At 35.4% G+C, this 27,268-nt stretch overlaps 4 protein-coding genes, 1 long non-coding RNA gene and 1 pseudogene across 8 annotated transcripts; 4 read left to right on the forward strand and 2 right to left on the reverse strand.

The window, feature by feature from the left end:
- The first annotated feature begins 217 nt into the window (after nucleotides 1–217).
- On the forward strand, nucleotides 218–4,735 carry LOC104792009 (beta-galactosidase 13). Its single transcript, XM_010518037.3, has 18 exons — nucleotides 218–680; nucleotides 771–866; nucleotides 962–1,074; nucleotides 1,180–1,246; nucleotides 1,344–1,436; nucleotides 1,552–1,695; nucleotides 1,782–1,876; nucleotides 1,954–2,059; nucleotides 2,139–2,223; nucleotides 2,334–2,452; nucleotides 2,538–2,705; nucleotides 2,789–2,964; nucleotides 3,091–3,200; nucleotides 3,291–3,400; nucleotides 3,487–3,597; nucleotides 3,669–3,773; nucleotides 3,869–4,363; nucleotides 4,455–4,735. Exons 1-18 carry the CDS (start codon nucleotides 453–455, stop codon nucleotides 4,587–4,589), a joined length of 2,556 nt encoding a protein of 851 aa, XP_010516339.1. The 5' UTR covers nucleotides 218–452; the 3' UTR covers nucleotides 4,590–4,735.
- Nucleotides 4,736–5,533: 798 nt separating this feature from the next.
- On the reverse strand, nucleotides 5,534–8,295 carry LOC104792024 (L-ascorbate peroxidase 3). Its single transcript, XM_010518048.3, has 9 exons — nucleotides 7,989–8,295; nucleotides 7,734–7,858; nucleotides 7,521–7,570; nucleotides 6,746–6,811; nucleotides 6,605–6,653; nucleotides 6,344–6,426; nucleotides 6,171–6,250; nucleotides 5,968–6,073; nucleotides 5,534–5,871 (listed from the first exon to the last, which is right to left on the reverse strand). Exons 1-9 carry the CDS (start codon nucleotides 8,102–8,104, stop codon nucleotides 5,674–5,676), a joined length of 873 nt encoding a protein of 290 aa, XP_010516350.1. The 5' UTR covers nucleotides 8,105–8,295; the 3' UTR covers nucleotides 5,534–5,673.
- A 2,783-nt stretch (nucleotides 8,296–11,078) lies between these two features.
- On the forward strand, nucleotides 11,079–13,344 carry LOC147949931 (uncharacterized; annotated as a pseudogene).
- Nucleotides 13,345–17,776: 4,432 nt separating this feature from the next.
- On the forward strand, nucleotides 17,777–21,000 carry LOC104792033 (L-ascorbate peroxidase 3). 2 transcript variants are annotated; one of them, XM_010518060.3, is made up of 10 exons: nucleotides 17,777–17,982; nucleotides 18,070–18,211; nucleotides 18,334–18,458; nucleotides 18,795–18,844; nucleotides 19,570–19,635; nucleotides 19,722–19,770; nucleotides 19,945–20,027; nucleotides 20,107–20,186; nucleotides 20,286–20,391; nucleotides 20,511–21,000. In XM_010518060.3, exons 2-10 carry the CDS (start codon nucleotides 18,099–18,101, stop codon nucleotides 20,709–20,711), a joined length of 873 nt encoding a protein of 290 aa, XP_010516362.2. In that variant the 5' UTR covers nucleotides 17,777–17,982; nucleotides 18,070–18,098; the 3' UTR covers nucleotides 20,712–21,000. The 2 variants fall into 2 exon arrangements, with proteins under 2 accessions (XP_010516362.2, XP_019083899.2); XM_019228354.2 differs by lacking the exon at nucleotides 17,777–17,982 and having other exon boundaries at nucleotides 18,024–18,211.
- Nucleotides 21,001–23,559: 2,559 nt separating this feature from the next.
- Nucleotides 23,560–24,687, reverse strand: LOC109125849 (uncharacterized). Its single transcript, XR_002032966.2, has 3 exons — nucleotides 24,548–24,687; nucleotides 24,011–24,305; nucleotides 23,560–23,943 (listed from the first exon to the last, which is right to left on the reverse strand). It is a non-coding gene; the product is annotated as an uncharacterized LOC109125849 (long non-coding RNA).
- On the forward strand, nucleotides 23,927–25,235 carry LOC104792047 (transcription factor MYB7-like). Of its 3 annotated transcripts, none has more exons than XM_087459157.1 (3): nucleotides 23,927–24,189; nucleotides 24,280–24,871; nucleotides 25,119–25,235. In XM_087459157.1, the coding sequence occupies exons 1-2, from the start codon at nucleotides 23,927–23,929 to the stop codon at nucleotides 24,830–24,832; spliced, it is 816 nt and encodes a 271-aa protein (XP_087315283.1). In that variant the 3' UTR covers nucleotides 24,833–24,871; nucleotides 25,119–25,235. The 3 variants fall into 3 exon arrangements, with proteins under 3 accessions (XP_087315283.1, XP_087315275.1, XP_087315278.1); XM_087459149.1 differs by having other exon boundaries at nucleotides 25,134–25,235; XM_087459152.1 differs by having other exon boundaries at nucleotides 24,280–24,863.
- The last annotated feature ends 2,033 nt before the right edge of the window (nucleotides 25,236–27,268 follow it).

Genomic DNA, 27,268 nt, shown 5'->3' on the forward strand with positions numbered 1-27,268 from the left:
TGTTTATAAAATAAAATAAAATTGAAATAAAGATATATGTTTGTTAAGATGAACCAAGTGTCTACGTACGATCTCAACATAAGCATTCTCTCACAATTTCCTTTTGGTGGTGAGAGCCCTTGATTGAGAGAAGACATTGTGTGTTTGCCCACCAAATTAGGCTCTTCAAACAAAAACCCTAAAGATAGAAAATATAACGAAACAACGAAAACAAAATGAAAGGAGAATATAAGGAAATAAACAAAAAGTGAAATCTCAAACTAAGATGCGTGAATTTCTCTGAAACCTTGTGTTCTCTACCAAACATTCATCTTATTTCTTTTTCTTTTTTCTTAAGAGTCTATAATTTGACTTCTCCTCATTTTTATAATTCCTCCGGCAAAGAAGAGATCCCTTTGGGTGGGTTTAAAAAACTAAAAGAAAAGAAAAAGAAAAAAAAAAAAAAAAGTCAAATGAGAATACATTCTTCTGATCATTCATGGCTTTTATTAGCCATTCTCGTGATTCTCCTCTCCTTCTCTAGAGCTCTCTCAAGCAATGACAAAGAGAAAGAGAAAGAGAAGAAGACTTCGGTTGATAAAAAGAAAGAAGTAACTTATGATGGAACGTCTTTGATCATCAATGGAAATAGAGAACTCCTTTACTCTGGCTCCATACATTACCCTCGTAGCACTCCTGAAGTAAATCATCCATACAATACTTAGTTAAAGTCGTTTTATCTTTCAGTATTGACTTGATTTTTGAGAATATCTGATGTGGGGTTTGTTCAGATGTGGCCAAACATCATCAAGAGAGCGAAACAAGGCGGGTTGAACACGATTCAGACATATGTTTTTTGGAATGTGCATGAACCTGAGCAGGGAAAGGTAATGTAAAATATTAACAAAAAAAAAAAAAAAGTAAACAGAGAGAAGATTCATCTCATTGTTTTGAGGAAATTTTCTTTTGTTGTTTGGGACAGTTCAATTTTTCGGGTAGATCCGATTTGGTGAAGTTCATAAAATTGATTGAGAAGAACGGTATGTATGTCACTTTGAGGCTTGGACCTTTTATTCAAGCTGAATGGACTCATGGGTATGTTTCTTTCTTATGTTATTTGAGTCTCTCAAAATTCAAATAAATTAAAAGTCTCTTATAATGTGACATGTTTTATGGTTTATGGTTATAATGAAACATCAGAGGACTTCCTTACTGGCTGAGAGAAGTTCCCGGGATCTTCTTCCGTACCGATAATGAACCTTTCAAGGTATCTTAGTAATATGCACATATGTGTATGTATGATAAGTAGATATGTGTGTGATGATGGAACAATTAAAGAAATTGGAGAATACGATTGGTTGTAGGAACATACAGAGAGGTACGTTAAGGTGATACTTGACATGATGAAGAAGGAGAAGCTTTTTGCTTCACAAGGAGGTCCCATTATATTAGGACAGGTAACATTGACCACAAAAAAAAAAAAAAAAAAAAAAAACATAAAGAATAAAACCTAAAAACACTTTTGTAAGATATATAAATCATAACATTTTGTAAATTGGGAATTGGATTCAGATAGAGAATGAGTATAGTGCAGTTCAACGAGCATATAAAGAAGATGGATTAAAGTACATTAAGTGGGCATCTAAGTTGGTACACTCGATGGATTTGGGGATCCCATGGGTTATGTGTAAGCAAAATGATGCTCCTGATCCTATGGTAAGTCATCTTTTATAACACATTAATGATTATAAAAACATAAATCACAAAACATTAAACCAAGAAAACTTCAATGTTTCTAACAGATCAACGCTTGTAACGGACGACATTGCGGTGATACATTCCCTGGTCCAAACAAAGACAACAAGCCGTCTTTATGGACAGAGAACTGGACTACTCAGTGAGTTCTTCACTTGAACTCCTTAATTAGTATCTTCATGAAACAATTGCATAAAATGTCTTGTAACTTGATTGTAGGTTCCGAGTTTTTGGCGATCCCCCAACACAAAGATCTGTAGAAGATATTGCCTTTTCTGTTGCCCGGTTTTTCTCCAAGAATGGAAGCCATGTTAACTACTACATGGTAAGGGGCCAAAAAACCGAATTAAATAACAAGTGATTTATATGATTGTGAATGTTACTCAATTTTTGTTTTCCTATAGTATTATGGAGGTACCAACTTTGGAAGAACCTCTGCACATTATGTGACCACTCGTTACTACGATGATGCACCTCTTGATGAATACGGTAAAACTAAATAAAAAAACAATTATAGCATATGATCGTTGTGAATAAATAAAATTGAATCACAGATTAATATGTATGTTCTCATTTGCTCTTTTCTTGTTATATACTAGGATTGGAAAAAGAGCCTAAGTACGGTCATCTCAAGCATCTTCACAACGCACTCAACTTGTGCAAGAAGGCACTTCTATGGGGACAGCCTCGAGTCGAGAGGCCTAGCAATGAAACAGAGGCAATGACTTCTATATACATAGTGGAAGATTCCAAAATTTTGAATCTTTCTTAGAAAATATTTATGTATTGTTTTGTAATTGCAGATTCGATACTACGAGCAGCCTGGAACAAAAGTTTGTGCGGCTTTTCTAGCGAACAACAACACAGAATCTGCAGAAAATATCAAATTTAAGGGCAAGGAATATGTTATTCCTCCTCGCTCCATCAGTATTCTCCCTGACTGCAAAATCATTGTTTATAACACCGCAGAGGTAATGACATTCAAAAAATCCATAAAGGAAAAAAGAAAATGAATCATGAATTTTATTTTATTTTGGTTGCTATTTTGTTTCAGATCGTCTCTCATCATACTTCAAGAAACTACATGAAGTCAAAAAAAGCGAATAAGAATTTTGATTTCAAAGTGTTTGCTGAGACAGTGCCAAGTAAGATCAAGGGTGACTCTTATGTGCCCGTTGAGCTCTACGGCTTGACCAAAGACGAGACTGATTACGGATGGTACACTACAAGGTAAGTAAGGATATAACTGGACTATCTCTTATGAAATGAAAAAGGAAGAAGAAGAAAAAAATCATAATGGACACATCACACATATATATATATAGGAAATATCACTTTGTTTAATTTTCCATGCAGCTTTAAAATAGATGACAGTGATCTCTCTAAGAAGAAAGGAGGTAAGCCTACTCTAAGGATCGCTAGTCTTGGCCACGCGTTGCATGTATGGCTCAATGGAGAATACCTTGGTAAGATTAAGAACCATCGATGGGCTAAAACATTTTGATGATTGGTTAAAATTTACAAAAAAATCTGACCTAAGTAATGAGCTTGTTCAGGAAACGGACATGGTAGCCATGAAGAGAAGAGTTTCGTCTTTCAGAAGCCAGTTTCTCTAAAAGAAGGAGAGAACCACCTCGCCATGCTGGGAGTTTTAACTGGATTTCCAGTAAGAATTTAACATAGATGTTCTTAAAAAGATTTAGCAATAACAACAACATTCAGTTTTGATATATGAATGTTTTGTATAAACAGGATAGTGGATCTTACATGGAGCATAGGTACACAGGTCCACGTAGTGTTTCTATCTTAGGCTTGAGCTCTGGACCATTTGATCTCACTCAACAATTCAAATGGGGAAACAAGGTTTGTCATGGATCTTAATTACTTAACCTCGATTGTCATGGCAATGTTGATCTTATTTTCAAAATCTACAGGTGGGTATGGAAGGCGAAAGGCTTGGAATCCACGCCGAGGAAGGATTGAAGAAGGTTAAATGGCAGAAACTCTCAGGAAAAGAACCAGGGCTTACATGGTACCAGGTGGGAAAAAACTCAAAAACTTTCAGCAAATAATTTTGAGGTACCTTGAGAAACAAGAATTGTGATCTAATGAACAAATGTTTGAGATATTGCAGACATACTTTGATGCGCCAGAGAGCCAAAGCGCAGCAGCAATTAGGATGAATGGAATGGGTAAAGGTTTGATTTGGGTGAACGGAGAAGGTGTTGGTCGATACTGGATGTCGTTTTTATCGCCTTTAGGACAGCCTACCCAAGTTGAGTATCACATCCCTAGGTCTTTCTTGAAGCCCAAGAAAAACCTTCTAGTTATATTCGAGGAAGAACCGAATGTGAAGCCAGAGCTCATTGACTTTGTAATCGTCAATAGAGACACGGTATGTTCTTTTATTGGAGAAAACTACACTCCTAGTGTCCGACACTGGACCAGGAAGAATGACCAAGTCCAAGCCATCACTGATGACGTGCAACTCACGGCTAAACTCAAATGTTCCGGCACAAAGAAGATCTCCGCTGTGGAATTCGCTAGCTTTGGTAATCCGAATGGAACTTGTGGAAACTTCACTCTTGGAACTTGTAATGCTCCTGTCTCTAAGCAAGTCGTCGAGAAGGTAAAAATGAAAACTTGGCTTATGTTTGTAAATTGTAGCTAATGTTACATGAAAGACGTAACGCAAACTTTTTTTTTTTGGTTTTTGGCAGTACTGTTTGGGCAAAGCACAGTGTGCGATTCCGGTGAACAAGAGTACGTTCCAGCAAGACAAAAAGGATTCATGCCCCAAAGTTGCGAGGAAGCTTGCTGTGCAAGTCAAGTGTGGTCATGACAAGAAAAACTAAGGATTCGTTGAACGTTTTTATACTTAATGTAATTATGTTTTGTAGATATGTAAATTATGCATTGATTTTTGTTCCATTTTTTGAATTTATAAATTAAAACATTTTGCTGTAAAAAAAAATTAAGAATTAAAGAGATTTTTCATTTTTTTTGTATGCCAATTTTTTATGAAAAAAAAATATAAAAGTTGCATCGGAAATATAAAAGCAACATCATCGAGCATAAACGAATTAACAAAACCTGGCATATAATCAAATAAATGAAAATCTACTAGAGCAAAAAAAAACACATAGTTTGCTATCTGTCCGCAATGGTTTCACTATACAAAATTAGATATATGAACTATCCAATATTTCGACATAAAGCCATAACAATGTACTAGGAAAATGAATAGATCAAGATCACTTTACTCCATCTGAAGAAACCCACCACAATCTCCGAGTCTATTAGAAAGTTTTATCGTAGGAGATAAATTTGAAAATTTTACGTGATGTATAATGAACTTCCAACTTTGATTCGTAAAAGTAAGGTTGATTATGTTAGCAACTAGAAATATTGAAATTAGCAAGTTCCCGGTGCCTTGACTCATTGATGTTGAATATGGTTAAAAATGTATTTTTATGTTATTGTCATTAACTATTCTTAGGTGAAATCTACACTATATTTTAAAAACAAGAAGTTTTTTAGATATTATTTTTAGGTGTATAATTTACTATGAAAAATATGATTCTATTTCTTCTTGAGGCCCGAAATTCTTAGGTCCAACTCTGTAAATACTATATTATGTTCCATTTTTGGTTGTTCTACTTCTTCTCGGTAATGCATTGAATAAACACTCATCTGTTAGGCTAATTACATCCTCATCCGGATACTTATTATAAGAAAAATGACTAAATGCCTAAATAATGTTTTTAATCTTAATTTTTAGAGTTAAATCATTTTACCATTTTCATGAAATATAATTTTCTTCATAAGAACCAAAACATGTTATGACAATTATGGAAGAACCACCATCACTACCAAACATGAACTCCAAAAAAAAAACAAGAGATATAAAAGGAGAATCGTTTCTTATTTCTATTTTATTTACTTCATCCTTTTGCGAATTTCATAGAAGTAGCCAAAAGCCACCACAGCAGCAGCGACTGCAACCCCGACTGCACTCTGTGCCAGCACCGCGCTGTTGTCTGTTATCACCTTAGTGACTGAAGATGTTGGTGTGAACCCGAGCTCTGAGAGTTTCTTGTGTGACTCTGCATAGTCTTTAAAGAATGCATCTTCGTCCTGTTAAGGGACAAAATTTTAGAAACTTATACTTGTTAAGAAACAAAACGCCACTTGCATCATAATCATGGCTAAGATAGACTCTCATAATTATACCTTTGCGTAAAGCTCGACGTAGTGACGGAACTCCGGGACTTCCAACAAAGTCTTGTCCGTTGAAAGTTTCAGCAAGCCCTCTGATTCTTCTTCTTTCAGCAATTCCCTGTACCAACAGTGATCATGGTTTAAACAATTCAGTAAACAAAACAACTAGGTGTCTCCCACAAAATCAATATGCCCACTGATTTAGAAGATCTTACACAAAGTATGAGTTATCAAACTTAAGAGGATCTTGAGTCCATGGTCCATCAAACCCTGATCGCTCTGGATGACCTCTTCCCTAAATGTTGAAATTTAATTTTTTTTAAAACCCCATACATATCATATATATAAAGCCAAATGACCATTGTCAATTGTGGAACAGAGAATTTACCAGAGTATGTGCCCCTGAGAGTGCCACAATATCTTTATCAGACAGCCCCATCCGGTAGAAGACATCTTTGAGATGTTTGAAACCTACATGCAAAATACCAGGCATAACTTCAAACCCTCATTTAGGAAGATAACATTCAAATTTGAAGATTTTGTTGTACGAAACTCCACGACCCTCCAAGTATTCCATGTGATCATCATCTATGTTTATATTTTTTTTCTGTAAAACGCGTGTATGTAATGAATTGAAAATTCCTCCAACCTTGATGAGCATCAGGAAGTCTTCCTTCGTCCGTGCAGTCATTTGAATCCTATAAGAGTGAAACATACAGCTAATATATAGTTAATTGCATTTGGAAGTAAGCTGTAATACCATTCATCATATTGGCTAAGAAAGTATTACTATTCGGCCAGGAACAAAACTGATGTCAGGGCCACCAGTAACTTCAACCGCTACCACACCAGCAAGCTGAAAATGACAGAATCAATTTCATGTGAATGACTGAGATCCGAAATTTGCTAGCTGTAAGATAATAGCAGCCCTGCTTGTGAACATTTGTTTTAGGAATTCACAGCTATAGCCTTAACATTAAGATACCAAAGGAAAAAAACGGTGGTACAAATCATGGTATGTACAGTCTTAGAAAATGTGATATAGGTGTGAAAGCAAAAACATGCAAGTCCAGGCTAAAACAGGAAACCAATGATGAGTGAACAGTGTAAGGAAACCAATCGAAATGGTAATGCAGCTTCACTGACACAGCCAAATTTAGGAAATTTTCAAAAATTTACAATCGACGATCAAGTGGCACTTTTTTATGGTCTTTGGTGAGTGCATCTCCCTAGCACAGAAATGGAATTGACGTTTTGTAAAAATCCTCCATGATTCTTACATTTGAATAGAATACAAAACAAAACAAGACCACTATTTTTCATATGTGACAAGCATTTTCACACTGCAAAAACGCCAAATATTTCAATCATGAAGCACAAATTGTCAAGTCCCCCTGTTTCTACACCCTGAGGACCGCAATCACACAACTCAACCGAATTTATCTAACACACTAACATTTTGATGAGTTTACACAATTGTCAATTCCCCTGTCTCTACACCATGAGTCTTACTTCTATGACTATGCAAATCATAAAAGTTCATTGCAAAATTCGTTTCTAGTTACCTGGTATAAGTCAGCATAACTGATTTTGGGATGTTTAGTTTTCACGTCCTCTGAAATGTCAAAGGCAAATTGATACATCAACACCACATAGTCATTTTAATTAAGGTCGGTTTATAAAACGATTATGTGATACTTAGCAGAATCAACTCTAATCCCCAAAAACGAAGTATCTGATCCCTAATACGCAGAATTGTAAAACGAAAAAAAACGAACCACAGAGATCGAGAGCGATCTTCAAACCACTATTAGCACCATGACTATACTCCTGTTCGTTCCTAATCGAACCATTAGGTCCACCAGTCTTCGATTCAGCATCATAAGTTCCAGCGTCGTGCCACCTTCACAAAACCAACGAAGACAAACAACAACTCAAAACAAATCAAAATCACTGAGTAGCGAAAACAAATTCACACAACAATGGTGAGATTTCTCAAAACCCTCTCGTCGTCGTAGTCAATGGAAACTTACGCTAATCGGAGCATGATCGGAGCGCAATTCTTCTTAGAGATGAGAGCACGGAGTTCACGGCGAGCCTTATTGATCTCCTTGAGGTAATCAGCGTCAACCACCACCGGTACCGCCATTGTTATTTTCTCGGAGACTGAGCAGAGTGAGAAGAGCGTGTGGAAGAAGAAGATATAACAAATAATTTTTGGAAATATCTTCTTTTTTTTTTTTTTTTAATTCGTTGAAGTTTGAGCCGAAGAGATAAAGCACCCAATGGGGAAAACGCGAATAGATGGATCGGTGTCAGTAGTGATCTTCTGTTCTCGGCAGTATACTAACCTCTGGTGGACCACATTTGGCTATCTCTTTTAGTGTTTGACGTTAGACATGCATGTCATTTTTATGTCACTGAAACGGCACGAGTGATATAGAGTTTTTGTAAACGACAGGCATGTTTTTTGTATCCACATTTTTTAAAACTCAAACATACCGAAATATTCCAATGAATTCTTTTATTAATAATACATGTATTAACTAGCAACTAGTATTACTTAGTATAAATTCAAACTCTAACATGCATGATGAATACGATTGTTATATACATACTAAATTTTAATCTACCGTATACCGCATACCTATATTTTTAAAATTATTTATAATTTAGTTTGCATGTTATGTTTGTTTGTGAAAATTTGAATTTTTTTTTTGTTAAAAGGTATTCAATTTATAAAAATATAATGTCCAATGGGCTACTTCCAGAATAGGCCCATACAAAAACCCCAAGAGGTCCAACTCATTTACATCAAACCAGACTAAACCGGTTGGAAAAACAAAACCGGCCGGGTTCACGAACCAGATTAAACCGGGACTACGTGAACCCTAATCTACAAACGAAAAACTAGTTTGCAGCCGCCGTCCACATTTGTGGATACTCAATCAGAACAGGACCTCCGGTGAGCCTGGATGATGGTGATCCAAGATCTGTTGCCATCCTGCCACCGTAGACCCGTTTTGAGAAGGAGGAAGAGATCCGATCTGTCCTTTGTCGTGGAGGATCCGTGCTTAGTCGTGAGAGAGAGAGGCAGCAGGGAGTAGATAAGAAGACCTTCGATAGTGGCGTAGCTTCGCCGGATCGGAGACTACCTCCCCTATCATAACCGATCCCGTGAAACCTCCAGAATCTCCGGTCTCCAGATCTATCTACCTTCTTCTCTCATTCCTCGCCGTGAATCTCCCTCTTCCACTCCGCGTAGCAACACCTCCGGTAGAGCTCTTACCATCAGTGTCTCGCAGATTCTTCTCCTCTCCACTGCTTCCTTGATTTCGTCCAACAGCTTCACCGGGAAGATGCAACGAGTCACGAATGAAGAACCATGGGCCGAGGGGTCCTCACCGTCACCGGAATTGACAGAGGACCCGACGTCGGTGCAAGAGGTTGTAATCAGAAAAAAAAAGTGTTTGGAAGAGAAAAATCGCCGCGCGTGGGATTCACTCGCCCGATTTTTCTCTCATTTTGTAAAATTTGAATTTTTCATATCGGAATTTGTCTTTTTGAACATTTTTGAGTGTTAGGAAGATGGTAGAGATTTTTATTAAAAAAAAATGTTTGCATCATTATGATATTTTGTATTTTTGGGGAGATGGTAGAGAGTTTTTTTTTTCAAAAAAATTGTTTGTATATTTATATGATATTTTGTTGATTTGAAGAACTTTCTTGATTTGGTAGCGATTTTAAGAAATTTATAGATATTGTCAATTTTATCAGAATAAAACTAATTGGTCAATTTAATATATTTTACTTTTTGAATTTTGTGCAATTTTGTAGGGATATTGCAATTAAAATTTTAAAGAAGCATAATTATAAGATTAGAACATAAAATATACTTCAAAAAAAATAATATATAGATTTTATGATTAAGTTTTATATCAGTAATTAAATTATTTTTAAAAATCACCTTGTTATTATTGTATATACCATATATGTATGATGGATATTAGGGTTGGAAATATGTGTTTACTAGTAGATTATAGGGGCATTTTCAAATATATTAGGATACATTTTACCCAAAAAAGGAAGGGTAAAATGTTTGTTTATATTATTAACTGTTAAATAAACTAACTTTCAACTCAGATTTCATATAATTACAAATAAATATAATTTCTGCATTGTAAAAAAAAACATATATCACGAAAAATATAGGATATTTTTTTTTAAAGTAAAATATTTTTATTAAAAGTTTAATTTTTTTAGATGGTCTTATTGTAATTATATTTATTTTGATTATATATCATGTAAAATGCGTGGAATTTAAAATTAAAAAAAAAAAGTGAAGAAAATGTGAGTGTAAATGGAGGAATCGTCTCAGGAGTCCACTCTGCTGTGGCAAAAATCTCTTATCTCCCTCTTTAATCTACATATCCCTTATCCATTCAGAGTAATGTGAACGGACAGACTTACCCTTCCTTCTTATTTTTCTATTTTTGATTTTTAATAATTAAATTTGAATAATAATAATAATAAAAAAAAAAACAAAAAACGAGAAATCGAGCTCGAGCTCTCTCCACGGCCGTCAAGGAGAGTCAAGCTCCCCCTCGAGATCCTCTTCTCCATCGGCGTTGTGCCTTCCAGAATCTGCATTGAAGACGCCTTCAAGTAAGTTCTTCTCTTCATTTGTGGATTCGTAGTGAATTGCAGATAAGTAAATCTGGAATTCCATAATCTGCATTGAGCTTAATTCCATTATTGGGGTATGTACATTGGGTGTTATTTCATTGTTTTTAGTTCGATTAGTAGTTTGAATTAGCAAGAAATAGATTTCATTTGTGGAATCGTAGTGAATTCCAGATTAGAGAACTTGCAACGATTTAATTTGTTTATGTGTGGCGATAGTAGAACTTGGTAAAACTGGGTATTACTGTTTTATATAGTATAACGAGTTAGTAAGTAAAACTTGGTAAAACTAGTATTACTATTCAACGTAGTACAACTATCAAAACTGGTAATATCTAGTAGAACTTGGTAATACTGAACAGAGTTTTGTATTGTTTTGGCAGGATACAATGAGCGTCATCATACATTTTAAATGTCAAGGTCTCATGTATAGTTTAATGATGAAGACATCGGTTGAGAAGATAACTTTGTCGATGGTAGAAGCTAGGATATACAAGAAGCTTGCATTAGATGAAAGTGAAGCTACACTTCGGTTGACTTACAATGCACTGCTGGTGGGAAGTGGGGATCCATGGACTATTATTGACGATGAGGATATGAAAGTTTATCTATTGTCCATTGATAAGGAGAGTCGTAGATGTATATTATATGTGGAGGTCATCACTAATCTCGAAGAGCCCATGCAAGTGTCGAAAGTGGTGGAAAGTTCTACTGGTATGAACTGTGATGAAGTAGGATGTAATGCCATCACTTTGTATGCAGAAAAAGAACAATTTGAGCCGATAAAGGAGGTTGATGGTAGTAAAAGCAAAATTGATGGAATTGTATCTTGTGATGAAGCTGTGGATAACGATATAGTTAGATCGGATATGGGTGATGAATATGTAGAGCCCCAACCTGTTGTAGAAGCTAGTCAGTATGTAGGGCCATGAGAAGACGGATTGGGTTTGAGTCTCCGTCAAGAATTTCCTAATAAGAAGGCATTGCAAGATGTGGTGAATAAAGGCGCATTTGCTCTCAGTTTTGGTTTTCTTATTAAGAAGTCTGATCCTGTACGTTTGGTGCTTAAATGTACTAAAGATCTGTGCAAATGGCGTTTACAAACCGGAAGGATTACAAATACAGATATTTTCTCGATTAGAAGGTACACCAATATGCATACATGCTCTAGGGCAAGTCAAAGTAGAACCAACAGCATCGTGAAAAGGCATGGAACACCAGAATTAGTCGCAACTCTTTTGCATGATCATTTTCCTGGAAAAATGGATACTCCAACTCCTAAAATGATCATGGATCTTGTGAAGACCAAATTAGGTGTGAATATATCATACTCGATAGCGTTGAGAGGAAAAAATCAAGCTATTACCGATTTGCGCGGTAGCTCTGAAGATAGTTACAAGATGTTGTATTGCTATTTGCACATGTTAGAGAAGGTGAATGAGGGCACAATAACACGTGTGGAATTGGATGAAAAGGAATGATTCAAGTATTTATTCATAGCTTTGGAAGTTAGCATTGAAGGGTTTCAAGTAATGAGAAAAATGATAATTGTGGATGCAACTTGGCTCAAGAACGGATACAGTGGTGTACTTATTTTTGCCTCGGCTCAAGATCCTAATCGTCACCACTATCCCATAGCGTTTGGTATACTCAATGGTGAGAAAGATGAAAGTTGGACTTGGTTTTTGGAGATGCTGAGAACTGTTATACCAGACACTTCTGAATTGGTATTTATTAGTGATAGAAATGCAAGACTTATCGGTGCCATAGCTAATGTGTATTCCCAGGCTCGTCATGGATATTGTATTTGGCATTTGTCTCAAAATGTCAAAAGTCATGTTATAAACGTCAACAAAGACGTAGTCGCTTGGAGATTCATGGAGTTGAGTAGGCATTACACAGTGGCTAATTTCAACACTGCATATATTGCGTTTAAGACGCGATATCCTTCTGCTGCCGCTTATCTTGAGGAGAATACTGTGAAAGAAAAATGGGCAAGGTGTTGTTTTCCTGGAGAAAGATACAACTTAGATACAAGCAATTGTGTGGAATCTATGAACAATGTCTTCAAGGATGCAAGAAAGTACTCCCTAATACCCCTGCTTGATACAATCATAGCGATGTTTTCTAGATGGTTTAATGATCATCGGAAGGATTTTGTGGCTGGAACAATTGATAACAAATTGGTGCCTTTAGTGGAGAACATACTCCACAAATTATGGCCTATTGCTGAGAAATTGATTGTGACAGAGCTAAACAGTTTTGAACTTGAATACAATGTCGTCGATTGTGATGGAAAGCCTTATTTCGTGAATTTGCTTCAGAAGAGTTGCAGTTCCAAGGTGTTCGATATTGAAAGGTATCCTTGCTTACACGCTGTAGCCGCTTTTATCGAATTCTTAAGGCATGATGATAGAAGTCATGAGCTCCAACTACATGAGTTGTGTTCAAAATATTATTGGACAAAGTTGTGGGTAATGGCGTATTATAGGACAATATATTTAGAGCCAGACAGGTCGCAATGGGATGTCCCAGATGAGACCAAAAACAAAAAAAATCATACCTCCGCCTCGGAAAAACAAGCAGGGAAGAAAGAAAGTTAAAAGGAATCCATCGGTTGGGGAAAAGCGGCCAAGGACACAAAATAAGAGGAGGCTGAGACAAAGACTCCAATGGTTGATATTTGGGAATGGTAGTATTGTCTAATAATTTTGGTTCTGTTGCAACTTGGTAATACTATATTTTGGTTCTGTTGCATCTTGGTAATACTATATTTTGGTTCTGTTGCAACTTGGTAATATTATATTTTGGTTCTGTTATACTCTGGTACAACTTGGTAATACAGGTACAACTGGTAAAACATGTACAACTGATAAAACTATGTTGATTGAAAATAAGAATTATGCCTAAATAAAAATTGAAAAAATATTGAGTCGACGTAAAACAACACTTTGAAAACATCATAAATAACCGATAAAGAAGTTTAACAAAAATAAATTACAAACTATATTAAAGTAGGTTGTTATCAAGCAAACTAAACAATATGTTCCTTATACTTTAATCATCACTTGTGTAATAATATGCATTGTAGGATGACAAAGTTACAAAAACTAATTTTTTACAAATATGACTTCATAAAACACCATTAATCATACCTTAAACACTATAAATCAGTTGTAAAACTAGAAAAGCAAATGTTAATGATATGTAATACTAAATAAATGGTAAAACATCAAAAGTACAACTATTTGGGACTTTGGTACAACTAAAATCACTGGTAATACTACGTTGATTGAAATAACAGCGCACGTGGGGAAAAAACGGCGCACATGGGGGTAAAAATTTTGAGAGAATTCGATTTCGATTTCCCTCTCCAAAATTTCTGAAAAATTCAAAATTACCCAAAATTTCAAAAATCCCAAAATTTCAAAATCCCCCAAAAATTCAAAAATCCCTAAAATTTCAAAAATCCCCAAATTATATTATATCACTTTCTCGAGATCTCTCTCCATTCTCTCTTCTAGAAATATTCGACATTATCCATCAATTCTCTATCTTATTATTCCAATTCTTATCTAAATTTCATTAAGGTTGCTAAGATGGATGAGGAGGATCCATACTACAGAGATATGAAAAGGAGCAAAAAACTAATCGACGGATCATATGCCTACGCTGATGGTGATGGTGACTACGACATTCCTACTTTTTGTTCATGTGGTGCACGCATCATCGAAGAGATTTCTCCAAACGAAGGAAGGAGATACTTCAAATGCATTGTGTTTGAGGTGATTTTAGTGTAATGGCTTTGATTCGTTTATTGTCGTTATAAATTCTAGTGTATTTACCAAGTTTTATGCAGGACAATGGCTTCCATGTTCGTAAAAACGGGGATGATGCTGTGAAAAAAAGAGGTGAACAAATTAAGGATGGAGGTTAATGAGCAGTCCATGAAGCTCCGAAACCTCGGATTTCAGATGGAGCAAATGCATATGCAGATTGCAAACCTAAAAGAGTTTGTGATGAATATTGCGGATTCCAATGCTAAAGATATTGCAAAACTGAAGGAACTAGTTAATCCAAGGCCTTGATTCTGACTAATTTATCTACTATGTACTACTTATCTATGTGTTGTAAGACTTCCCTATCTTCCTTTATCTATGTGTTGTAAGACTTTCTCTATGTTCTATCATGTTTTATTAAGTAAAACAACATAGTTTTACTAAGTTTTACCAAGTTAAACAACATAGTTTTACTAAGTTTTACCAAGTTTCCCAAAGACAAAATCAAACAACATAGTTTTACTAAGTTTTACCAAGTTTCCCAAAGACAAAATTAAAACAACATAGTTTTACAAAGTTTTACTAAGTTTTACCAAGTGTCCCAAAGACAAAATCAAAACAACATAGTTTTACTAAGTTTTACCAAGTTTCCCAAAGACAAAATCAAAACAACATAGTTTTACTAAGTTTTACCAAGTTGCCCAAAGACAAAATCAATACAACATAGTTTTACCAAGTTTCCCAAAGACAAAATCAATACAACATAGTTTTACTAAGTTTTACCAAGTTTCCCAAAGACAAAATCAAAATAACACAACATCCAAGGTTTACAAAAACCATACAAAACACGAAGATTAGTCTTCACCCTTGATTTCTTGATGACCTTGTCATTCGCTTTGGTGGTGGGTCTGCAGGACCAGCCGTACCTTCTGGTGCAAGGTCTGAATGGTATCCACTGTCTTCACGCGTCTGCAATCAAATAATCTAGTTTTAGCAAGTATAACCAACGAACTGTTATACTCTAGTATTACCAAAAAGACCAAATCTTACCTTCGATTTCTCTTCCAATGATGCAACTCTTTCTCCCAATGTTGCAACTTTTTCTTCCCACTCATTAAGCCTATCCACAATTCCTTCCATCTTCTCTCCCATCTCATTTTTAAAGGAGTTTAGGAGATCCACCAAATCAGATACACTAGGGTATACCGGTCCTTCAATCAAGGCAAGATCCTCGTTCACTTTCTCAGGTTCCCCTCCTACTCCCCCTACTTCTGCTCGGGACTGAACATCGTCATTGAACATATTTTCAAACCAGACATGATATCCTCTTTCATAACATTGCATCCAACTGTTGACAACAACATCATGTACATCATCGACGTCTTCTTCTTCTTCAGTGATTTTTGTCAGAAGAGACTTCTCATTATCATCTTCAGGTATTACGATATTATCTATGTCCTGCAAACATATAAAGATTAAAACTTTTTACCTGAAACTCATTCAAATGCAAAGGATAAATAGGATGTTAATAATAACTATAAAAACTAACCTTAATTGTACCAAGTTCATCATTTATTTTCTCAAGAGGAAACCCTCTCAGTTCACATTTCTTGAACTTTCTCCTGCACATCCTAGGACATGTAACGTCTGCTCCTGGATTATCTTTTATGAATTGACTCCTCAAGTGTTGAATCGCCTCGAATGCTAAAAGCTACACAACAAACATATAGTTAGACTTAACTTCAATTATAAGAACAACACGCAACATCCAATACTAAATATATTTTACTTACCTCCAAAGGAATACATAAACCTGCAACTGGCCATAATACACCTTCAGTGACAGTCCCATGGAAATGATCCATCGTGTGAGCAATCTCTTCCAGCATGTAATCAAAGGAATATCTCCCCCAAGGAAACGTCTTACAAAAATTAAGATCACTAACCGCATTTTGCAAAAATTCATCAATTTTTGTTGCTTGTTCTCCTGTCTTTGTCGGTGCGTTAACAATGTTGGATAAGAAGTATAAGACAGCCATCTTCAACCTATCTCGAGACCGTTCCATAGGTACCATCTCCTTGAGCTTTTCTCTCACTTCTTCACGAGTAACCTTCTTATTCTTGAAATGATTGTTCACAAAGTTCTTGCTTCCAACTTTGTTATAGTCAATTGGATAGTTTTGGCAATTGAATCCTGATAACAAGGCATGTTCCTTGATACTATAACGGATGGGCACGCCATTAACAACAAACCAAACTTCCTTTTTCTTTTCAATCCATACCGTTCGGAGAAGTAGCATCCACATGCCCATAACCTTGTGATTTTTGTCCTTTGGCAAGTGCCAAATGTGTTTGAACTGTGGATGGTTCTCAAATCAATTCCTCTCAAACGTAGTGAGCGGATGCTTCAATTTTTCAAAAGTTGTCAAAAGTTCCTTTACATAACACCTCATACCTAACTTAATCTTCTTCTTATACTCCGCCGCTGGAAAGTACATTTTTAAAGGTTGTAGTGCCATCGGTTCATCATCATCGGCATCCTGCAACAAACAGTAGTCCCAAGTATTACCAGGTTATACCAAATTAATAGTTCTACCAAGTAAAACCAAGTTTTTCCAATACATATAGTTATACCTAGATATACTAGTTTTCCAAACCCAAACAGTTATATTATGTTATCCTAGTATTACAAACCTAGAAAAACATGTTTTCCCTACTTCTACATGGTCAATCAATCGGTACTACGTACCATTTCCTCGGTGGAGTCTCCCGAATCAGTCTATCCCAAGGATGCGTCTGAATCTACTTCTTCTTCACCATCGGGATCTGGCTCGCTCTCTTCTTCTCCTTCGTCGCTTCCGACATCCTCTTCGACTCCCTTCTCTTCTTCTCCCGCAGTCTCTGAGTCAACTCCCTCATCCTTTTTATCACTCCTTTTGACTTCGTCCTCACCATCTCCATCACCAACCGCAGGGAGATCCGCCGGCTGAGAAATCTCCGCCGTCCCTGAATCTTGTTCTTCCTCGACAATTTTCCTCTTTTTAGTCCACCTCGTCTTCACCATCTTGCTAACAATCGATGACTGACCACAATCGATCGAACAACACAACATTTAAAGAGAGCAAAGGATCTCTCGATTAGTATCCCCTAGTTTTTCACGAAGAGAGAGAGAAAGAGACGTTGTAGTCTTTGGAATTAAAAAAATAGTAGAGTAGAGATAGATCCAATGAGACCTCTAGATCCGATTGAGTTTGAAGTTGGGTTAGGTATTTTTGGTAATTTCTAGGTTTATACTAGGATATGATTGTAATTGTCTTAGTTTTTGATTTAAAAATAAATCAAAATAAAAAATGTTTTATATGGAGGAGTTTTCAGATTTTCCCTTGAAATTTAAGGAGTCCTCAAACGATTTCTCGTGTAAATGAGGAAGTAAATCCCAGTATCCCATATCGGCTGTAGCATCCGAAAGAGACTAAATCTTACTTGTATATATATTAAAAAGAGAAAGTGGTCAGCTCAGGTCAACACTCGTTAGAAAGGTTTAGGTTAACGTCAATCCAAATTGGTAAGCTAATTTAATAGATCCAACAAAAATGCCATTGTTTAATCGAAAATTATATTGCCGCTAAAATGAAATGTCTCCTTTTTCTAGAACCTCTCCAGACTCAAAGAGTAACAACAATGGCGGAACTCGTGGTTGACGCGGTTTACCTTAAGGAGATCAAGAAAGCTCGCCGTGAGCTCCGTGCTCTCATCGCTAACAAGAATTGCGCTCCGATCATGCTCCGATTAGCGTAAGTTTCCATTTCCGTTTTTTTTTTTTTTTCCGATTCTCTCATATTTGAGTGCTACGAACTTGAGAAATCTCGTGGATGTTGTGCGATTTCATGTTTTGTGTTCTCTGGTTTGTGAAAAGGTGGCATGACGCTGGAACCTATGACGCTAAATCGAAGACCGGTGGACCTAATGGTTCCATTAGGAACGAAGAAGAGTATAATCATGGTGCTAATAGTGGTTTGAAGATCGCTATCGATCTCTGTGGTGCGTTTTTTTCTTTTTCTTTTCATTCTCTGTGGATTAGGGTTTGGAATTGAGATTCAGTGATTGAGTACACTCAATTTGTTCATAGCTGATGAGATCTATCACATTTTGAACGTTTTATACATAGACCTAGAGATGACTATGTGTTGGCTATGTAATACGATCGTTCTACTAGTGGTCCTGTGGATTTATAGTTCTCACATGTTCAATTTGTTACTGTGTGTCTAATGTACTCATTTATGTTAGCAACCTTTACCTTGTACTTATGTGGTGTATTATCTTGTCTACTGACTTGAGAAAATTTCTGAATTTGATGTTGATTCTTTGATATTTCAGAGGACGTGAAAGCTAAACATCCCAAAATCACTTATGCGGACCTATACCAGGTACCTGAAAACGAATTTTGCATAAAGGTTTCTACTGGATTTAAGACTGTAAACAAAGATCAGCATTAGATCGATCCCTTTTGTGTAGTTGTGTTGGTAGTATAATTTCCTATTGCCTTGTTATTTATGCTCTTTCAGTCTTTCTTTAGAAATCTCAGGAAAATATATCACTTGTGTCTCAGAAACTCATCAGAAGTGTTAGTTTGTTAGATAGATATATTCGATTGAGTTGTCCTCAGGGTGTAGTAACAGGGGAATTGACAATTATGCTTCAGGATTGTACTATTAATTTGGCTATTTTGTAATGTGAAGATTCTTCACACTAATGGTCTCTTTGGTATTTTTAGGCGCAAATTTATGGTGTCAATGTCACAATTATGGAGGAGATATAACAAGAAGTAACCATTTCTGTGCTAGAAAATTTGCATCACGGACACGAAAGACCAGAATATAAAAAGTGACACTTGGTCTTTGACTGTGAATTTGTGAAACATTTCATGAATCTGGTAGTGTCAAATAAGGCTGCATGAACATTTCAATTGGTTGCCTGAAACTATGCTCATCAGTGTTGTTCTATTTAGCCCTTGATTATATGAAGCGTACATATTTTTGGCAGATGCTTATATCCTGAATTGTATTATCGTTTTCTCCATTTGGTATCATATAGCAAGCATGTTTTTAATCTGAGTCGTTTTCACTCGATAAATGGCTCTGTCATTTTTCAGCTTGCGGGTGTTGTAGCAGTTGAAATTACTGGTGGACCTGACATCAATTTTGTTCCGGGAAGAAAAGTAAGATTTGTTAACCTTTTAAGATGGTTTAACAGCTTACTTCCAAAAGCATTTTACTAAATAAAATATATGTTTTACTCTTATAGGATTCAAATGCCTGCACCGACGAAGGAAGACTTCCGGATGCTAATCAAGGTAGGATGAAATCTTTTTCCATTAATCACAAACTCCACTATATATGTTTTACAGAAAATTAAATACCTAAACTTTGTATTTGAGTAGCAAATACACAATGTACAATAGAATGATCATTTTGAAAGTATTCTTCCTCAATAAGGGGTTAAGTTCTGTCTGCTACTGGACATGTAGGTTTCAAACATCTTAAAGATGTCTTCTACCGGATGGGACTGTCTGATAAAGATATCGTGGCACTCTCAGGGGCACATACTCTGGTAAATTCTTTGACTGCACGATTCACATTCGTCGTTTGGTATAAAGTATAAAAGTTCTTAATTAGACTTCAATGTTTAGGGAAGGGCTCATCTAGAGAGATCAGGTTTCGATGGACCATGGACTCGAGATCCTCTTAAGTTTGATAATTCGTACTTTGTGTAAGATCCACTAAACTCATGGACAGTATTCTCTTTGGGTACAACAAATAGTTCTGACTGATTACTAGATGGTTTAATCCTAATCTCTGTTGGTCTCAGGGAATTGCTAAAAGGAAAAGAATCAGAGGGTTTGCTGAAACTTTCGACAGATGAGACTTTGTTGGATGTCCCGGAGTTCCGACGTTATGTTGAGCTTTACGCGAAGGTACTATTCTGAAAGCCTATCTTTTATTCTGATCCAAGAAACCAATTTGAGACAAGCCAAGATTGGTGTTGCAAGTGGCCTCTTGATTTTTCTTCTTCTTGTCTTTTATTTTACAACAGGACGAAGATGTATTCTTTAGCGACTATGCAGAGGCACACAAGAAACTTTCAGAGCTCGGGTTCTCACCAACGGCTTCAGTTACCGAGGAGACTGAGTGGATCATAACTCTGAAATTAGAACTTTCAAAGCGTGGAGTCGCAGTCGTTGCTGCTGTTGTGGCCTTTAGCATCTTCAATGAAGTTCGTAAAAGGATGAAGTAAATGAGATAGAAAGAAGAAACGAGTCCTCTATAACCTTCTCTCTGGATTTTATGGCTTTTGTTGAAAGTCTTTGCATGCATTTATCAAGATAATATGAACTAGTTCTTATATTATGTTTATTTCTGCGACAAAGAGAACTCATCCAACAGTTAGTGATCGGCACTTTCAGTGGTTTTGGCTGCTCAGTTTATGTTTTCGTTCAGGTTTTTCAATTTAAGGGAAGAACATTGTAAAAACGAATCTACTATGGATCGGTTCATCGGTATATAATATATGATTCGGATCTTAACCGGACGTATCTTTAGGACTAATTGTTGGTTAGAATTGGTTCAGTTCTTATTTGTTTCCGGTTTTCAGATTTCTAAGTGGTCGTTTAGTTTGTTATTTCGGTTAAGTGTGGTTCAGAGACTCAGAGTGGTTGGTTCCATTTGAATTAGATTTGACATTGGAAAACCAATTTGAGATCTCTATGGTTGCCTCGTACTCTACGTAACATTGAGATCTTTTTAATACATGTATCAACTATCAAGTAGGCAATAAAATGAAATAAAGATTGGTGAAAAAGTACCCACCACACACCTTACACACAACAAGTGGGACTCACCTGAAACCGAACCCTATCGAGGACTTGACATGGTTGGTATTGTTAGGTACGAAGCTTCCTTAGACTTTTTTTGGTTTTATGCATGTCCTCCAATTTTTTTTTTTTTTAATTTCTAATGTTTAGGATAATATTTTGTGTATGCATTCTTCTGGATCAGCCAAGTATTATTTTTTACTCTTTTATTGATTCGTGTTTTAGTTTTGTATTGAGATTTCAGTATTATGTGTGATTCTTTTTTTTCTTTTTTTTTGGAATCGGCCAATATTCGTACTTTTGATCATTTACGTTTGTATGATAGTAGTATAGATGGAGATTGCAGTTGCAGACACAAACACACATAAAAATGAGGAGGGTTAATATGGTAATTAGAATAAAGTAGTTAGAACAACTTTTTAAGATGATCGGTGTAGTATGTTGCAATCTGTCTTGGTACATTGTAATTAAGGTAAAGGTCGGGCCATGACATTCTCTTTTATTGTAAACCGCTATTTCCTCTTTTTTTTTTTTTAACTATTTCATTTTCTTATGTAAAAATGTCCTTCAAAACATACTTTTACTTTCTTGTCTTTTTAACCAATTACAATTTCTACACTTTTCCTGAACCTACGACTTTGGATATAAACTAGAACCACTTATTCTTCTTTAGTATTACATGGTTTAATATGAAAATCCTGAGGTTGGTTTCTCGAACGTTGTATACAAGACATTTCATGGGGTTTTCCTTTTCTCGTTTTTTGATCATGCATGTTTTGTTTGGAGATATCTTGTTCGATTTCTTTTTTTCATGGATATATTATGTGCTTAATCAAGCAACTTTTACAATTGATCAGGTCTTTAATTAGGATCTGATCAACTCTATTTTTTTTAAAGTATTTTAATTATGACCACGTTTCAAGCAACAATATAGAGATGAATATTGTTTATTAAAACTGTACCATCAATTACGAACCGAACTTGAGTCTTAAACATTTTAAAACTGACATTAGTTTATAACTTTATATATGCGGACGTATTACGTATATCATCATATGATAAACTATAGGTTTATCTTTTAGGTTCAAAGGTACGTACTACTTACTAGTTATAATATTGAGGAGCTTAATTTAACTTATCAACCAAGCCTTGTCCTAACAAATGTCATTAAAATAACTAAACAATAACTAGAGCAAGCAATCTAAAAACCGCAACCAATTAATTAAATAAAAATAAAAATAAACCTTTTATCCAACAAACATTTTTAACCATCAATCAATCATTTAAATGAAAGAAAAAAGAGTTAGGGGTTATGATAAATAAATAATTATGTATTAAATGAAGTTGGACTATTCATCCACAAGGCGTCACGTATGGGCACATAGGGGCTTTGTCCCCAACAAGATGATAGTGATGTATAAGAGTTTGGTACAAACATTGATATTCTAGAACACCTACTTCTTTTTATTTTCTGTGTATTTATCTGTTTGTATTTGTGTTTTATTATATTTTGAGGATACAAAACCGGTGACACGTGGTTGCATTAAAAATATATATAATTCAACGGTGTAATGGTGTTCACATTTTGACTAAGGTGTGAATTTTGCCAAAGTTTGGGTTTTGGAAATATATATAGGGGTTTGCTAATTTTTATTTAGCATTTAAGTATGTATTATCAAATACCACTTAAACTAATCAGAAGCTTGTATTCTTGTGATTCATCATTTTGGTTGAGTCATTGTTTATGTAGATCATAACATGACTAGGACTACATTTTCTTTTCATCTCCCATGCAATGTTATGTTTTATGTTTTAAATTTCAAAATGTGCAATTAACTATTAACACCTTTAAAAGAAATAATTTGTATGCATAAATAAACGTTTCTTGATAAATTGGCTGATAAAAAGAGTGTTTCAACCCCAATACAATAAATTGTGTTTTCTTGGTCAGCACTATAGGCGGGGTTATACACTTCCACGGTGGAAGTTCCACGATGAAAACAAAAGTTTCACATACTTCGTCGACAGTAGCTTTTTTTTTGGAGTATGGCATCAAAACCGAAATCAACCACAAAGCTGTTCAACCTCTTCAAAACTGCATGCATAGATAAAATTTAATATTCGAAAAACATATTAACATTATGTTACTTGGTAATAACGGTTCGAAACTATTAAACGTTAGTGATGGTAAAAAAACATGGTAGTAAGAGGTTAAACGATAAAAGACATGATGGTTTTGTATTGTTGAACCGCAAAATTTTTAGCATTTCATTTTGATATTTGATGGACTGCAAGAAAAACAAAAGTTGTGAACAATGTATAGTTTTGACACTTTTGAGATCTACATTGAATGGAAAAAAGAAAAAAAAAACTAGTGAATATTGAATATGTGAATGTGGCAGTTATAGTTTGATGTAAAAGAAAATATAAAACAAAAGAAATTAAAATTAATAATAAGAGGAAGAGCCCCACCAGCCACTCCTTCAAACGTGTCCTACCAACTCTCTTCTAGAAGCCAATTAGGCTCACCTTCCACCTCCAACCTTCCCTCCTCCTTTCACCATAAAACCCTCAGCAACAGAATCAAAAGCATCATCATCATCATCATCATCATCATCATCATCACAAGAAAATAGCTATGGGGAGATCTCCTTGCTGTGAGAAAGAACACATGAATAAAGGTGCTTGGACTAAAGAAGAAGACGAGAGACTTGTCTCTTACATCAAGTCTCATGGCGAAGGCTGTTGGCGATCTCTTCCTAGAGCCGCTGGTCTCCTCCGTTGTGGTAAAAGCTGTCGTCTCCGCTGGATTAACTACCTCCGACCTGATCTCAAAAGAGGAAACTTTACACATGATGAAGATGAACTTATCATCAAGCTTCATAGTCTCCTCGGCAACAAGTAAGTCCCTCTTTTTAATCTATATGCTCTGTTTTCAAAACCTTATGTTCTGTTTCTTGAAACTTATGTTCTGTTTTTTCTCTTCATTAGGTGGTCTTTAATTGCGGCGAGATTACCTGGAAGAACAGATAACGAGATCAAGAACTACTGGAACACACATATAAAAAGGAAGCTTTTGAGTAAAGGGATTGATCCCTCTACCCACAGAGCAATCAACGAGGCGAAAATAGAGGACCAAACTGTAAAAGATGTTTCCTTTGGGTCAAAGTTTGAGAAAACAGAGAAGTCTGTGGACCAGAAGCAAAGTAAAAAGAATCTAAATGGGTTAAGCTGTAAAGAAGAGAGCGTTGAGTACTACCCAGTTGTTGTTGTTGACGAAGCAATATGTCCAGATTTGAATCTTGAGCTTAAGATAAGTCCACCATGCCAAAACCATAGAGAAAGATCTCATCCTTACACTGCGTCCCGTTTTTACATTGAAAACGGCATGGAGTGTAGTAGTGAAACTGCGAAATGTCAGACAGAGGATAGTAGTAGCATTAGGTATTCTTCTTCGATTGATATTAGCAGTAGTGGCGTTGGCTATGACTTCTTGGGTTTGAAGACAAGAGTTTTGGATTTTAGAAGCTTGGAAATGAAATAAATGAATTAGCGAAATGATAATTTGTAGTTGTGTGATAATGTTAGACCATCATCATCCGAGAACTGCTTCCTTGTTACTCAAAATACTATATTTTAATTATTTTATTATAATATTATTATATATTTAAATAAAAAATCTGTAAAAAAAAATTGGCCAATCATAAACAGCTATATCTTAAAGAACCGATGCTTCAGATGCTTAGTGGAGAAGCGTTTCTCTCTCTTTGATTTACTTTATCATTATTATTTAATTTTTAAGTGAGAGTATCCTTGAGAGTAACTACTAGTAATTATGCTCTTAGACTCTTTTTTTTTTTTACTTGATCTTTGTTTTCCCTTATTTCCCAACTTTTGTATATTAACTTGAAATTTTCAAATCAGATTAATCGAGTTTGAGTTCAATTGTTTTGAATTTAAGTGTACGTAGATAAATTAAGATAGGTTAGTATGAATTTGAGATGAGTTAGTAAGACGTTGGTCGAGCGTTAAAGTCTCTGTTTCGATCTTATCTCTATATATATACAAAAGAGAAGTACAAATTCGAAAATTGCTCAAAATTTCCCAGATTGTCATTCAATTAATCATAAAGGAGAGTATTTATTGAAATTGGAAGGGGTAAATTGGTCAAAAATATAATTACAACATTACCCGACCCGTTGTGTTCAAGGATCCGCGTCCTTTCTCAAAATAACCCGGAAACTAAATTTTGTGGGCTTCGAGTCCTATTGATTCAGTTTCTACGCAATCCACTGCAAAAGAAAAGCCTTACCCATTAGTTATTCCATATTTGATATAAAACAAAAACCTTAATATTTCCCAGATTAATCTCAATATATCGCTTATTATTATCATAAAAATCTAAACTTCCCTAAACTGAAACCTTAATATTTGAAACTTTAAGACTAAATCATCACAACAATCAAGATCGGCTAACTAAATAAATCATAACCAACTAATAAACCAAATTACCTTAATCATCGCTTCATCAATCAAAAATTCCACGATTTAATCCATCAAACTCTCAAAAAATTTCTTAGTTTTATCAACAAAATCCAAATTTCCCTAACCTCAAACATTAATATTCGAAAAATCTTGGAAATTAATAGAATCAGAGATATTATGCTTTCATTATTATTGCATATGTGAATCACCTATAAATATCTCATCAACAAGTAGCGTAAAATCATCACAAAATCATCAATTCTCCAGTCCAAACTAATAAACTTACCTTCCAATGGCTGCTTCCTACGCTTTCCTTCGAGATGTCAAACCTTTCAAAACGTCCTGGAAAGTGCAAGTCCGTGTCCTTCATACCTGGAGAACCGATGCAACACAATTTGGTGAATCATTTGACATGGTACTCGCTGATGCTTAGGTAATTATGATATGGGGCTACCATTATTATATACATAAGCAACCCATATTCAACTTAATTTTAGTAGTTTAACAGCAATGTCATTTTCAGGGAACAAAGATTCATGCTACAGTGAAAAAGAATCTGATGAATCGTATCGAGAACAAGATCAGTCAAGGAGAATGGAGATCAGTTGAAAATTTCAGGTTGAGTTCTGCCGGTGGTCAATTCAAACCAACTGGTCATCGATACAAAATGAGTTTCATGACTCAAACCTGGATGTCGATCGATGCTCCTGCATTGTCGATCGACACTGGTCAGTTGATCAGACTCCAAATTGATTTCTTCGGTTAAAGGCTCCAAAACGATCCAAATTGCTCCATTTCGTTCCATCCGTGCCAAATTCCTAGATAACCTGTAAAGACTCAAAAATAACATAAAAACAAATCAAAAGACTCTAAAAGACTCCTTATATCATAGTTAAAAACCGCAAAAACCATGATATATCAACCTACGTAATGATTTGTGTTAGTGACGTCGTTCGAATTTAAATGATGAATAACTAAGTTATATTTTGTTTCAATCTAAGTGATGAATTAACTAGTTAGAGTTCTATTCCAAGGTTGAAACATAGAAGGGACTAAGAAGAGTAAACGTTTACTCTTCATATTTTCTCTGTTTAGTAGGGACTAAGAAGAGTAAACGTGTAACGAATATGATGCTTCAAAGAAGGGTCATCACATGCGTTTACACCAAATTAATCTGCTTTATAACCTTTTTTTTTTTTTTTTGGTTTAGTAGTATTACCTTTTCCAAAAGTGTTAGGTGCAATTTTTGGGAGATTTGATACGTCTATTTGTGACGACATTATCTATTTTATAACGATATGATTCGTCTATATGTCTATATACTATATAGTTTAAGGTTCTGTTCATATTGTAGTCTGAGACTTTACATGAACGTCAATGAACTCATTTATTTCAAATAACAGACATTATTGAATAGTGGTTTATAGAGACATGAGTGATGGGTCTATATCCTCTTTAATCTTTACTTAACAGTTTGGCTTCTATCGGCCTATGT

The sequence above is a fragment of the Camelina sativa genome, chromosome 1, assembly GCF_030686135.1.
Source record: "Camelina sativa cultivar CO46 ecotype springtype chromosome 1, ASM3068613v1".
Lineage (NCBI taxonomy): Eukaryota > Viridiplantae > Streptophyta > Magnoliopsida > Brassicales > Brassicaceae > Camelina > Camelina sativa.

What these genes read in the sequence shown, in the direction of transcription:
- LOC104792009 (XM_010518037.3), top strand. Translation starts at nt 453, where the DNA reads ATGAGAATACATTCTTCTGATCATTCATGGCTTTTATTAGCCATTCTC. An exon ending in ACCCTCGTAGCACTCCTGAA is followed by an intron (nt 681 to 770) that starts GTAAATCATCCA and finishes GGGTTTGTTCAG; the next exon opens with ATGTGGCCAAACATCATCAA. An exon ending in GGCCTAGCAATGAAACAGAG is followed by an intron (nt 2,453 to 2,537) that starts GCAATGACTTCT and finishes TTGTAATTGCAG; the next exon opens with ATTCGATACTACGAGCAGCC.
- LOC104792024 (XM_010518048.3), bottom strand. Translation starts at nt 8,104, where the DNA reads ATGGCGGTACCGGTGGTGGTTGACGCTGATTACCTCAAGGAGATCAAT. An exon ending in GATCGCTCTCGATCTCTGTG is followed by an intron (nt 7,571 to 7,733) that starts GTTCGTTTTTTT and finishes TTGACATTTCAG; the next exon opens with AGGACGTGAAAACTAAACAT. An exon ending in GTTATGCTGACTTATACCAG is followed by an intron (nt 6,812 to 7,520) that starts GTAACTAGAAAC and finishes TGTCATTTTCAG; the next exon opens with CTTGCTGGTGTGGTAGCGGT.
- LOC104792033 (XM_019228354.2), top strand. Translation starts at nt 18,048, where the DNA reads ATGAAATGTCTCCTTTTTCTAGAACCTCTCCAGACTCAAAGAGTAACA. An exon ending in GATCGCTATCGATCTCTGTG is followed by an intron (nt 18,459 to 18,794) that starts GTGCGTTTTTTT and finishes TTGATATTTCAG; the next exon opens with AGGACGTGAAAGCTAAACAT. An exon ending in CTTATGCGGACCTATACCAG is followed by an intron (nt 18,845 to 19,569) that starts GTACCTGAAAAC and finishes GTCATTTTTCAG; the next exon opens with CTTGCGGGTGTTGTAGCAGT.
- LOC104792047 (XM_087459157.1), top strand. Translation starts at nt 23,927, where the DNA reads ATGGGGAGATCTCCTTGCTGTGAGAAAGAACACATGAATAAAGGTGCT. An exon ending in CATAGTCTCCTCGGCAACAA is followed by an intron (nt 24,190 to 24,279) that starts GTAAGTCCCTCT and finishes TCTCTTCATTAG; the next exon opens with GTGGTCTTTAATTGCGGCGA.